Source organism: Rhinoraja longicauda, chromosome 25, assembly GCF_053455715.1.
Source record: "Rhinoraja longicauda isolate Sanriku21f chromosome 25, sRhiLon1.1, whole genome shotgun sequence".
NCBI lineage: Eukaryota > Metazoa > Chordata > Chondrichthyes > Rajiformes > Arhynchobatidae > Rhinoraja > Rhinoraja longicauda.
In genome coordinates this window covers 30,765,839-30,778,014 of record NC_135977.1, presented here as the reverse complement: position 1 = coordinate 30,778,014, position 12,176 = coordinate 30,765,839, and the positions used below count along the sequence as shown (strand labels likewise).

Genomic DNA, 12,176 nt, shown 5'->3' with positions numbered 1-12,176 from the left:
CGGAAAACAACACTGTGAAATGATCAATCTTCTTCCTCTGCAAAATGTTAGAAGTAGGAACTCTAAACAGAATGTGAACTGTAATAACCTGTGTGATGAGATACAGAGCCTGCCTGTGCCAAATTAGTCGATCTCATGCAGCGTGGCTCTGGGGAGCTACAAATGAGAGGCAAAATAGGCAAGGTTCCCACTCTTGATAGCTATCCAGTGGTCCTGCTGAAAACTGCTTGTGTGGATGTGATTGAGGACAGAGTGGACTCAATTGTTGCGCTTTCCAAAAGATGAACAGCTTGTCAAGACTTGCTTTCTTGGCTCAGATGAGGAGTGCAGCGTGGGTAAGCTGCTAAAAGGAAGCCGTCCTAAACACGATCTTACCCCAGGCAAAATAAAGTGTCAAAACCTAGCTGCAGTCAAGTAATGAATAAACATAGAAAATAGGTGCAGGAGGAGGCCATTTGGCCCTTCAAGCCACACTGTGGCAATCTGATAATACAATGGCAGTCTGTTAATAAATCATTAAAAAGTTAAAAGTTGAACCTAATCTATTTTTTTCAAACATGCTCAGTGGTAAGTTGATTCATTTGCAGCATATCTCACTGTACTCTATTTATATAATGTCACACAATTAAGGAATTTGTCTGAGGAACCCTAAAGTTCAGAACAGCAGGGCAGATATTTATAACTTTACAACCACTTCCTCAACATCACTGATTCAAAAGGTCCAAAGAATGAATGGAGAACAAGTCAAGTTATGTTGTTCTACAACAGCAGAACAACACCGCAGAAAAGGCAAATAGTGAAAAAATAAAAGGAATTGGAAAGTGCTTTTCGGGAGGTGGGGGGGGGGGGGGGGGGGGTGGGGTGGGGTGGGAGGGGGGGATGGGGTGGGAGGGGGGGATGGGGTGGGAGGGGGGGGGATGGGGTGGGGGGGGGATGGGGTGGGAGGGGGGGATGGGGTGGGAGGGGGGGGATGGGGTGGGAGGGGGGGATGGGGTGGGAGGGGGGGATGGGGTGGGAGGGGGGGAGGAATTTTAAAACTAAATCTGTCCTATTGAAGGGTGTAAAAATAAAAATACTATTAAGGATGAAATACTTACTCTCAAAGAAACTTGGTGCTTCACTGTTAAATTTGCATAAGCAAAAGTACTAGCCATTCCAATGCATACAGCAATCCCTGTATTAAATGCAAACAAAAACAGTTGTATGTGGTTTCAAAAGATAATATGTTTCAGGATATTATTTCTCCCCAGTTTTCCAACTTTTCACAATTACCCAAAGACGTACAGGTATGTAGGTTAATTGGCTGGGTAAATGTAAAAATTGTCCCTAGTGGGTGTAGGATAGTGTTAATATACGGGGATCGCTGGGCGGCACGGACTTGGAGGGCCGAAAAGGCCTGTTTCCGGCTGTATCTGAAATATGAAATAAATAAATATGAAAATACCCGAATTGACTTATAAAACCCAGCTCCATTGTCATCATCCCAAGTCTCATACAAATTAGAATCAGTTACTTATCCACTGAATTCAGATATTCTGAGCAATGGTCGAGCCTCAGGTGTACCCTTGGCAATATATTTTCAATAGCAAAATGAATACGCCTTTTAATCAGGATAGTTGTCGATTACCTATAAGTGGTATCACAGGGGACATTCCCAAACATAGCTGCAAGGAGATGATGATATTGAACTGCCAGAACCAGTTTCTGATGTGATAGTTGCTCAATTGATTATTGAATAATACACAACATGACAAATATTGACAGATCCCTGATGTTTAAATTACATATTTTTGCATATCTGTGCAGCTTCTAATTAAAAGTGAATAAAGCTAGTTTGAAAGGCAGTTTCATTTCAATAATCATAAACAAAGCAGCCCTGATGTAAAGAATGGAAATATTCAATGGGTCACACAATAACCACCGAACAAATAAAGTTAACTCTTCAAGTCAATAATTTTCCATCACAATTGGTCAATATAGTATTTTAAATGCTATTTTAAAAGCATGCTGAAACTTATTGGAAACTTGTTGAAATGGTAAACTCAGGTAATATAAATGTCACACATTCATCGTGAAGAAGTGTTTATTCCTTGGTTCCATTTTGTCAATTGCTAAGTGGGACCAGATATTATGTGAACTTTGTAGACATTTGGTAAGATTACAGCTAGAATACTGTGTACAGTTCTGGTCATTATACTATGGAGAGGAGAGGGTATGGAGGAGATTCACCAGACAGAAATTGAGTTTTTTTACTAACAAGAGACTGGATGGGCTGGGTTTGTTTCCTTGGAGTGGAGGAGGCAGAGGGATGACATTATAGAGGGACGCAAAATTATGAGGGGCATGAATATGACAGACAGTAGGAAACATGACCCCTTAATAGATATATCAGGAACTGGACTGCATAGTTTTAGGATAAAAGGTTTAGAGAGGATGCAAGGAAGATCTTAATTACATAGACCTTGGTTGGAATCTAGAGCCAGGTACTCTCACTAGATGTCCAGACAAGCACTTGATACACCAAGGAACAGAAGACTATGAGCCAAGAGCTGGGAAATATATGAAGGCATGCATGAACACGGTGTGTTGAAGAGACCAGTTTAATTTAGTTTAGTTTAGAGATACAGTGCGGAAACAGGCCTTTCGGTCCACCAAGTCCGCACCAACCAGCCATCCCATCACACTAACACTATCCTACACACACCAAGGAAAATTTACACTTATACCGAGCCAATTAACCTACAAACCTGTACGTCTTTGGAGTGTGGGAGGAAACTGAAGATCTCGGAGAAAATCCACGCAGGTCACAGGAGAACATACAAACCGCGTACAGACAGCATCCATAGTCAGGCTCGAACCTGGGTCTATGGCGCTGCAAGCGCTGTAGGGAAGCAACTCTACCGCTGCGCCACCTTGCTGCCCTGCATTATAGACAATAGGTGCAGGAGGAGGCCATTCGGCCCTTTGAGCCAGCACCACCATTCAATGTGATCATGGCTGATCATTCTCAATCAGTACCCCGTTCCTGCCTTCTCCCCATACCCTCTGACTCCGCTATCCACTATAAAAGGCCTGTAATTATCAGAGTGTCACCCACTGTAAACCTCAGGCCATTGAAGCAGAACTAATCAAAAGGGTGAGATTTGAGATATAAAAGGACCATGTTTTGATTTGTAGGAATATTGTGATGTATTCTACTCATCTGCAGCTCATAGTTCCATGGCGACCTGCTAGCTCTACAGTAGTATAAGAAAATAACTGCAGATGCTGGTACAAATCGAAGGTATTTATTCACAAAATGCTGGAGTAACCCAGCAGGTCAGGCAGCATCTCGGGAGAGAAGGAATGGGTGACCCTTCTTCAGACTGATGTCAGGGGAGCGGGACAAAGGAAGGATATAGGTGGAGACAGGAAGATAGATGGAGATCTGGGAAGGAGGAGGGGACGAGAGGGACAGAGGAACTATCTAAAGTTGGAGAAGTCGATGTTCATACCACTGGGCTGCAAGCTGCCCAGGCGAAATATGAGGTGCTGTTCCTCCAATTTCCGGTGGGCCTCACTATGGTACTGGAGGAGGCCCATGACAGAAAGGTCAGACTGGGAATGGGGGGGGAGTTGAAGTGCTCGGCCACCGGGAGATCAGTTTGGTCAATGCGGACTGAGAGCAGGTGTTGAGCGAAGCGATCGCCAAGCCTGCGCTTGGTTTCGCCGATGTAAATAAGTTGACATCTAGAGCAGCGGATGCAATAGATGAGGTTGGAGGAGGTGGAGGTGAACCTTTGTCTCACCTGGAAAGACTGTTTGGGTCCTTGGATGGAGTTGAGGGGGGAGGTAAAGGGACGATGGAGTTGAGGGGGGAGGTAAAGGGCCTTCTCACCTTCCACCCCACCAGCCCAAGGACGGAATCCCCCTCGTTCTCACCTTCCAACCCACCAGCCAGCGGATCCAACAAATCATCCGCCAACATTTCCGTCACCTATAACGGGACCCCCCCACTGGCCATATCTTCCCATCCCCTCCCCTCTCTGCGTTCCGCAGAGACCGTTCCCTCCGTAACTCCCTGGTCCACTCGTCCCTTCCTACCCAAACCACCCCAACCCCGGGCACTTTCCCCTGCAACCGCACGAGATGCAACACCTGTCCCTTTACCTCCCCCCTCAACTCCATCCAAGGACCCAAACAGTCTTTCCAGGTGAGACAAAGGTTCACCTGCACCTCCTCCAACCTCATCTATTGCACCCGCTGCTCTAGATGTCAACTTGTTTGCATCGGCAAAACCAAGCGCAGTCTCGGCGATCGCTTCGCTCAACATCTGCGCTTGACCAAACTGATCTCCCGGTGGCCGAGCACTTCAACTCCCCCCCCCCATTCCCAGTCTGACCTTTCTGTCATGGGCCTCCTCCAGTGCCTTAGTGAGGCCCACCGGAAATTGGAGGAACAAAACCTCATATTTCGCCTGGGCACCTTGCAGCCCAGTGGTATGAACATCGACTTCTCCAACTTTAGATAGTTCCTCTGTCCCTCTCTTCCCCTCCCCCTTCCCAGTTCTCCCTCTATCTTCCTGTCTCCACCTATATCCTTCCTTTGTCCCACCCCCCTGACATCAGTCTGAAGAAGGGTCTCGACCCGAAACGTCACGCATTCCTTCTCTCCCGAGATGCTGCCTGACCTGCTGAGTTACTCCAGCATTTTGTGAATAAATGTTAGCTCTACAGTGGTGAATTTGATTCTCATTTCTGAATTTTGCAATGGAAATGCAGAAGCCAGAGATATGCCCAGTGGCATAGTATCAATGTTCTGAGTCACAGGACTGGATGTACTTTGCATCGGTGTCCTTAATGTTATCCCAGCTGTAGCTGACCCAAGTTGCATAACCCCGTTGAAATTAAAGGCACCTTTGCCCATAAGAAAATATTACATTAATCTTGTTATATTTAATCTTAATTCATTTTCAGGACTATAAGTGATTCATAAAATTACATTTATTCGCATTTAAATCTAGTTGAATTGTTTCAAAATGTTTATGAATATCAGACATTTAAAAATAGTTATTGGTTTTTGGCAGCAGAGGGTTGTCAAAAGGGGAAGAGATAGTGGACATGGTAGAAGACCTTTCCCTTGGTGGACTGCCTAAAACAAAAGGGCACAGATAACGTGAGAGGTAGGATCCTTAGAGGGGATCCGAGGGGGAATTTTTTCCACACAAAGAGTGGTAGTAATCTGGAAAGTGCTCTCAAAGGACACAATGGAAGTGTTCTCACGTCATTTAAGATGACAAACACTTGAATCATCAAGGCATTGAAGTCTATGGACCAAGAGCAGGCAAAATGGCCTATAATAGATACGTAGAATGGTTAGCGTGGGTCAGGTGGTCTAAAGGGTCTGTTTCTATGCTGCATGACTAAAAAAAAAGCCTTTAAGGTAACATTTCAGGAAAAAATGACAGTGGCTCCCTTCCTATCTGCTTCACTTTGCTTTCATGATCAGAGGATTAATTAGTTTATCCCCTGTTCTTAGACCAGCTCAATTCAAGTAGGTGGGCACCATGATGAGGTCAGAGGGTTAGAGGCGCTGTGGAGAAATCCAATAACAACCGGAAAACATGATCAAACAGATAACTGGACAGGTGTAGGACAGCACAGTGGTGAAGCGGGTAGAATTGCTGCCTCACAGCTCCAATGATCTCAGTTCAATCCTAACCTCTACTTTTGTGAAGAGTTCCTCCTGTGTTCTCCCTGTGACTGTCTTTTCTCCAGATGCTCTGGTTTCCTCCCACATCTCAAAGACTTGTGGGTTGATAAGCCACTGTAAATTGCCTCTAGTGTTACTGTGGTAGAATCTGGGGGAGAGGTGATGAGAATGTGGGGAGAATGAAACTGGATTAACATTGGATAAGCATAAGTGGGAACGATGGTTGTATCCATGAAATGGGACGAGAGGGTTGTTTAATGTAATTCGATTCTGTCTAGATATCTTCCTTCAGAAGGTTTAATATCATCCCGGTTTTCTCCTGAATCTCTGGTTTCCTCCCACACTCCAAAGACGTACAGGTTTGAAGGTTAATTGGCTTGGTATAAATGCAAAAATTGTGCAGGACAGTGTTAATGTGCAAGGATCGCTGGTCAGTGCGGACTCGGTGGGTCGAAGGGCCTGTTTCCACGCTGTATCTCTAAACTAAACTAAAACAGACTGTTAAAATAAAAGTGTTTGATGCGCTTTGTAGAACTTAAGCAAATCAATGTTCTGCTGCTGGTCTACTAGCTGGAATAACAGGGTTGCAAATGGAATCAGAGCAGATATATCATAGACCCGATTGCTTGATGTAAACACAGAAGCTTCGAAGTACTCATTCTGGCAATCCGAAGACTAACTGCAAAAATTGCCATGGTGTAATTAATAATCAGTAAAATCACAGAATTTGTAGCTCAGCAAACTGTTCTGAACGGAAGTTTGAAAAACATTAAAATACCCATACCAAGCTTATGCTGAAAGCAAACTTTTGCCAGTAATATCAAGATAAAAGGAAGCCCCTTCTGAAGCCATGCAATGGCAGATTTGAGCTCAGACAGTGCTGGGGCCGGCGTTCCAGGCTCATCACTGCCATCTTCCACATTGCCATGGCGATCGCCAGAAACATGTAACAGGGAGGACCGGTGGTGGCTGTGGTGATAATGGTGATGCCTGTGGCGGTGATGGTACTGCATGTTCTCTGTGCGAATGGCTCCTTCCTCCTGCGGGGTCATCTGAATAAACACGTCTCCAGCTCCAACTGAGGCACCGAGTGAAGACCCCAACACTAGACCAGATTGGAATGTAGCTGCACTTATTGGCCCTGCCTGAAGACCAGTCAAACCAGAAAACATCTGCTGAGGTGATGGGCTTTCAGGTGCGAGCCCTTCAAAAACACCATTCTCATCCACGCTGGTCTCTGAACCAACTGTCTGACTCCTTAATCTGCAAAAGAGAAAATAAAACAAGTTCAGAAAATACTCTGGAGTTTAAAAACTGGACCATACAAGCATAACATTGTTGGATATATCATCTGCCAAAGTTAATTTACTTTTGCAATTCACATTGATTAAAAATTTAACAGTAGAATTACCAACATAAGTGTAGCCTTTGGCAGTCTACATGCAATTATGTAGGAGGGCAGAGGCATCAGTCAATGAACAAAAATGAACGTCTACAAAGCCATTTTGCTGTCTGTTCTGAAGTGTGCATGTGAAACCAGCCTAGAAATCGGACCCAGTTCATATCATATCATATCATATACATACAGCCGGAAACAGGCCTTTTTTCGGCCCTCCAAGTCCGTGCCGCCCAGTGATCCCCGTACATTAACACTATCCTACACCCACTAGGGACAATTTTTTTACATTTACCCAGCCAATTAACCTACATACCTGTACGTCTTTGGAGTGTGGGAGGAAACCGAAGATCTCGGAGTAAACCCACGCAGGTCACGGGGAGAACGTACAAACTCCTTACAGTGCAGCACCCGTAGTCAGGATCGAACCTGAGTCTCCGGCGCTGCATTCGCTGTAAAGCAGCAACTCTACCGCTGCGCTACCGTACCGTTACTCACTTTCTTTTTAAATGAGCAAATTACACATACAGATTTACCCAGGGTAGATTGAGTTAGCTTTTATAGAAAGTCAGTCAGAGGCCTTGCTTGGTGATTCAACTTAACACATCGGAAATTTTCCAGAGATTTATCCGATGATGTTACCAAATGCCACTGTTGCCTGCATAGATGCCAGAAATTCGAGGTTTTGGGGAAACCTACAACCTTCATTGATGAACCACCTGGAGCACGTTCAGTATGTCCGCTCCCATCATATGCCAGCTTGTTTCTCATGGTCAGCATTATGGAAATTATTCACTGGAGCTCTCTTCAGTAAATGTAGCCTCAATGCGCAAATCAGTTCTGAGCTGCACGGTATCATCACTAACCCTTGATAAGGTCACAAGGTCATAAGGAATAGGAGCGGAATTAGGCCATTCGGCCCATTAAGTCTACTCCACCATTCAATCATGGCTGATCTATCTCTCCCTCCTAACCCCATTCGCCTGCCTTCTACCCATAACCTCTGACACCTGTACTAATCAAGAATCTATCTATCTCTGCTTTAAAAATATCCACTGACTTGGCCTCTAGAGCCTTCTGTGGCCAAGAATGCCTCTGACTAAAGAAATTTCTCCTCATCTCCTTCCTAAAAGAATGTCCTTTAATTCTGAGGCGATGACCTCTCATTTTTGACTCTCTCACTAATAGAAACATTCTCTCCATATCCACTCTATCCAAGCCTTTCGCTATTCTGTATGTTTCAATGAGCTTCCCCCCTCATTCTTCTAAACTCCAGCGAGTACAGGCCCAGTGCCGACAAACACTCATCATAGGTTGACCTACTCATTCCTGGGATCATTCTTGTAAACCTCCTCTGGACCCGGTCCAGAGCCAGCACATCCTTCCTCAAATATGGTGCCCAAAATTGCTCACAATATTCCAAATGCGACCTTACCAGTGCCTTATACATTACATTCCTGTTTTTGTCGACAAGTCCTCTTGAAATAAATACTAACATTGAGTTTGCTTTCTTTACTTCCGATTCGACTTGCAGATTAACATTTTGGGAATCCTGTACCAGCACCCCCAAGTCCCTTTGCACCTCTGATTTCTGGATTCTCACTCCATTTAGAAAATAGTCTATGCCTTTATTCCTACTAACAAATTGCATGACTCCACACTTTGCTGCACTATATTTCATTTGCCACTTTTCTGCCCACTCTCCCAACCTGTCCAAGTCCTTCTGCAGAGTCCCTGCTTTCTCTACACTACCTGCCCCTCCACCTATTTTTGTACCATCGTTATATAACTGAAGAAACTCTTATATTATTGGCTAGCTTACTTTCATATTTCATCTTTTCTCCCCGTATTTTCTTTTTAGTTACCCTCTGTTGTTCTTTAAAAGCTTCCCAATCCTCTGGCTTCCCACTAATCTGCTATGTTATACGCCTTCTCTTTTAGCTTTATACTGTCCGTGACTTCCCTTATCAGCCACGGTCACCTTTTTCTCCCCCTAGAATCTTCTTCCTCTTTGAAAAAATCCTACATCTTCCAGATCATTCCCAGAAATTCCTGCCATTGCAGTTCCACCGTCATCCCTGCTAGGGTCCCTTTCCCATCAATTTTGGCCAGCTCCTCCCTCATGAGGAATGAGTAGGTACTGACATGGATAGAAAATTGGTTGACAGACAGAAAGCAAAGAGTGGGGATAAATGGGTCCCTTTCAGAATGGCAGGCAGTGACTAGTGGGGTACCGCAAGGCTCGGTGCTGGGACCCCAGCTATTTACAATATACATTAATGACTTGGATGAAGGGATTAAAAGTACCATTAGCAAATTTGCAGATGATACAAAGCTGGGTGGTAGTGTGAACTGTGAGGAAGATGCTATGAGGTTGCAGGCTGACTTGGACAGGTTGTGTGAGTGGACGGATGCATGGCAGATGCAGTTTAATGTGGATAAGTGTGAGGTTATCCACTTTGGTGGTAAGAATAGGAAGTCAGAGTATTATCTGAATGGTGTCAAGTTAGGAACAGGGGACGTACAACGAGATCTGGGTGTCCTAGTGCATCAGTCACTGAAAGGAAGCATGCAGGTACAGCAGGCAGTGAAGAAAGCCAATGGAATGTTGGCCTTCATAACAAGAGGAGTTAAGTATAGGAGCAAAGAGATCCTTCTGCAGTTGTACAGGGCCCTAGTGAGACCGCAGCTGGAGTACTGTGTGCAGTTTTGGTCTCCAAATTTGAGGAAGGATATTCTTGCTATTGAGGGCGTGCAGCGTAGGTTTACTCGGTTAATTCCCGGAATGTCGGGACTATCATATGTTGAAAGACTGGAGCGACTAGGCTTGTATACACTGGAATTTAGAAGGATGAGAGGAGATCTTATCGAAACGTATAAGATTATTAAGGGGTTGGACACGTTAGAGGCATAAAACATGTTCCCAATGTTGGGGGAGTCCAGAACTAGGGGCCACAGTTTAAGAATAAGGGGTAGGCCATTTAGAACTGAGATGAGGAAAAACTTTTTCAGTCACAGAGTTGTGAATCTGTGGAATTCTCAGCCTCAGAAGGCAGTGGAGGCCAATTCTCTGAATGCATTCAAGAGAGAGCTAGGTAGAACTCTTAAGGATAGCGGAGTCAGGGGGTATGGGGAGAAGGCAGGAACGGGGTACTGATTGGGAATGATCAGCCATGATCACATTGAATGGCGGTGCTGGCTCGAAGGGCCGAATGGCCTCCTCCTGCACCTATTGTCATGCCTCTGTAGTCCCCTCTGCTCAGCTGCAATACTGACACATCCAATTTCACCTCCTCCCTCTCAAATTGCAGATTAAAACTTATCATGTTGTGCTCGCTACATCCTAACGGTTCCTTTACCTTGAGTTCCCTTATCAAATCCGGTTCATTACATAATACTAAATACAAAATTGCCTTTTCCCTGATGGGCTCCACTATAAGCTGCTCTAAGAATCCATCTCGGAGGCACTCTACAAAATCCCTTTCTTGGGGTCCAATACCAACCTGATTTTCCCAGTCTACCTATATATTGAAATCTCCTATGACCACCCTTTTTGCCTTTTTTACATGCCAATTTTATCTCCTGATGCAACTTGTACCCTATATCCTGGCTATTGTTTGGGGGTCTGTAAATAACTCCCATTACGATCTTTTTACCCTTATAATTTCTCAGCTCTATCCCCAATGACTCTACACCTTCTGATCCTATGACACCCCTCACTAAGGACTAAATTTCATTCCTAACCAGAGCTATCCCACCCCCTCTGCTCACCTTCCTGTCATTCCGATATGACATATATCCTGGAACACAAGCTGGAATATTTAACTCCCAGCTCCGTTCCTCTTGCAGCCACATCTTTAATTCCCACATCATACCTATCAATCTCTCACTGTGCTACAAGCTCATCCACTTTGTTTGGTATACTATGCACATTCAAATACAACACCTTTAATTCAGTATTCACCTCCCTTCTCACACCGGTCATGCTTTTACCCGACCTTATCCCTTATCCCTTCTTGAACTGACCGTCCCATTAATTTGGGAGACTTCTGTAACATTTCCTGCACTCTCTTTCCCTTTAACTCCACCCTTATACTTCCAATTTGCTGACCCCCCACACTATTTAGTTTAAAGCTCTATCTACAGTCCTCGTTATAAGGTTTGCCAGGACTCTGGTTCCAGTCAGGCGGAGTCCGACCCGTCTGAACAGTTCCCTTCTTCCCGAATACTGTTGCCAATGTCCCACAAATTCAAACACTTCTTTCACACCAGTCTTATAAACCAGGAAACAACTTGCCATGGCTTTGTGTTATCCATGACAGAGAAAGTGATCAAGCCATGATGGTTGGTCAGATGCACAGGAGCATGCCATACCTACTCCCCCTTCATTTTTCTCCTTCACCATGCAGTCTTCCCAGCCATTTTGCTGTGTGTGGCACAGGGAGAGTTCTTTAACAGTGGATTTCTTCCTGGCGAACTGTACACAATGTTGATGAGATTGTTGCAAGCTCTTCATGCTGTGCTCAATGGGAACCAGGCACAGCTCCTTTCAATATGTGACTGTACAAAATTCCAGGGAGCTGCTTCAAAAATATTCCAGCTGAATTTCCCTTTGTTTTCACACCTTAGCTTTCTATATCTCTGTGTTTCCCACTGAGCCCTGACTCTCATTCTGAAGGGCTTCGACCCGAAACGTCACCCATTCCTTCTTTCCGGAGATGTTGTCTGTCCCACTAAGTTACTCCAGCATTTTGTGTCTATCTTCGGTGTAAACCAGCATCTGCAGTTCCTTCCAACTACATCCTTCACTAAATTTATTTTAGGAAATCAGAATGGGTGTTAGCACTTTACACAGCCCATGCTTCGCACACCAAAGGAGGGTGACATCCAATTTCTTGGCAACCATGTAGGAAAGCTGAACCAGTTTCACATAGGCTGTCAGAGGAAGCTGATAAGTAAGCGATGGCGTGCGAAAGTCCTTAATACTTATGCTAAAACACAGGTAGGTTTAAATACTGATCAGATGGGTGACTGACAAAGGAGATCTTCAAAGACAGGTCATAAAGAACAGTAAGCCTTCCCGCCGATG

At 44.7% G+C, this 12,176-nt stretch overlaps 1 protein-coding gene across 3 annotated transcripts in view; it reads right to left on the bottom strand.

The window, feature by feature from the left end:
• Positions 1-12,176, bottom strand: part of rnft2 (ring finger protein, transmembrane 2) — a 47,146-nt gene that overhangs the window by 32,995 nt on the left and 1,975 nt on the right. For all 3 annotated transcript variants that reach the window (XM_078421748.1, XM_078421749.1, XM_078421747.1), the window contains 2 exons: positions 6,476-6,954; positions 1,098-1,174 (listed from right to left, as the gene is read on the bottom strand). In XM_078421748.1, the coding sequence (XP_078277874.1) occupies positions 1,098-1,174; positions 6,476-6,954 (556 nt within the window). The remainder of the gene's footprint in view (positions 1-1,097; positions 1,175-6,475; positions 6,955-12,176) is intronic.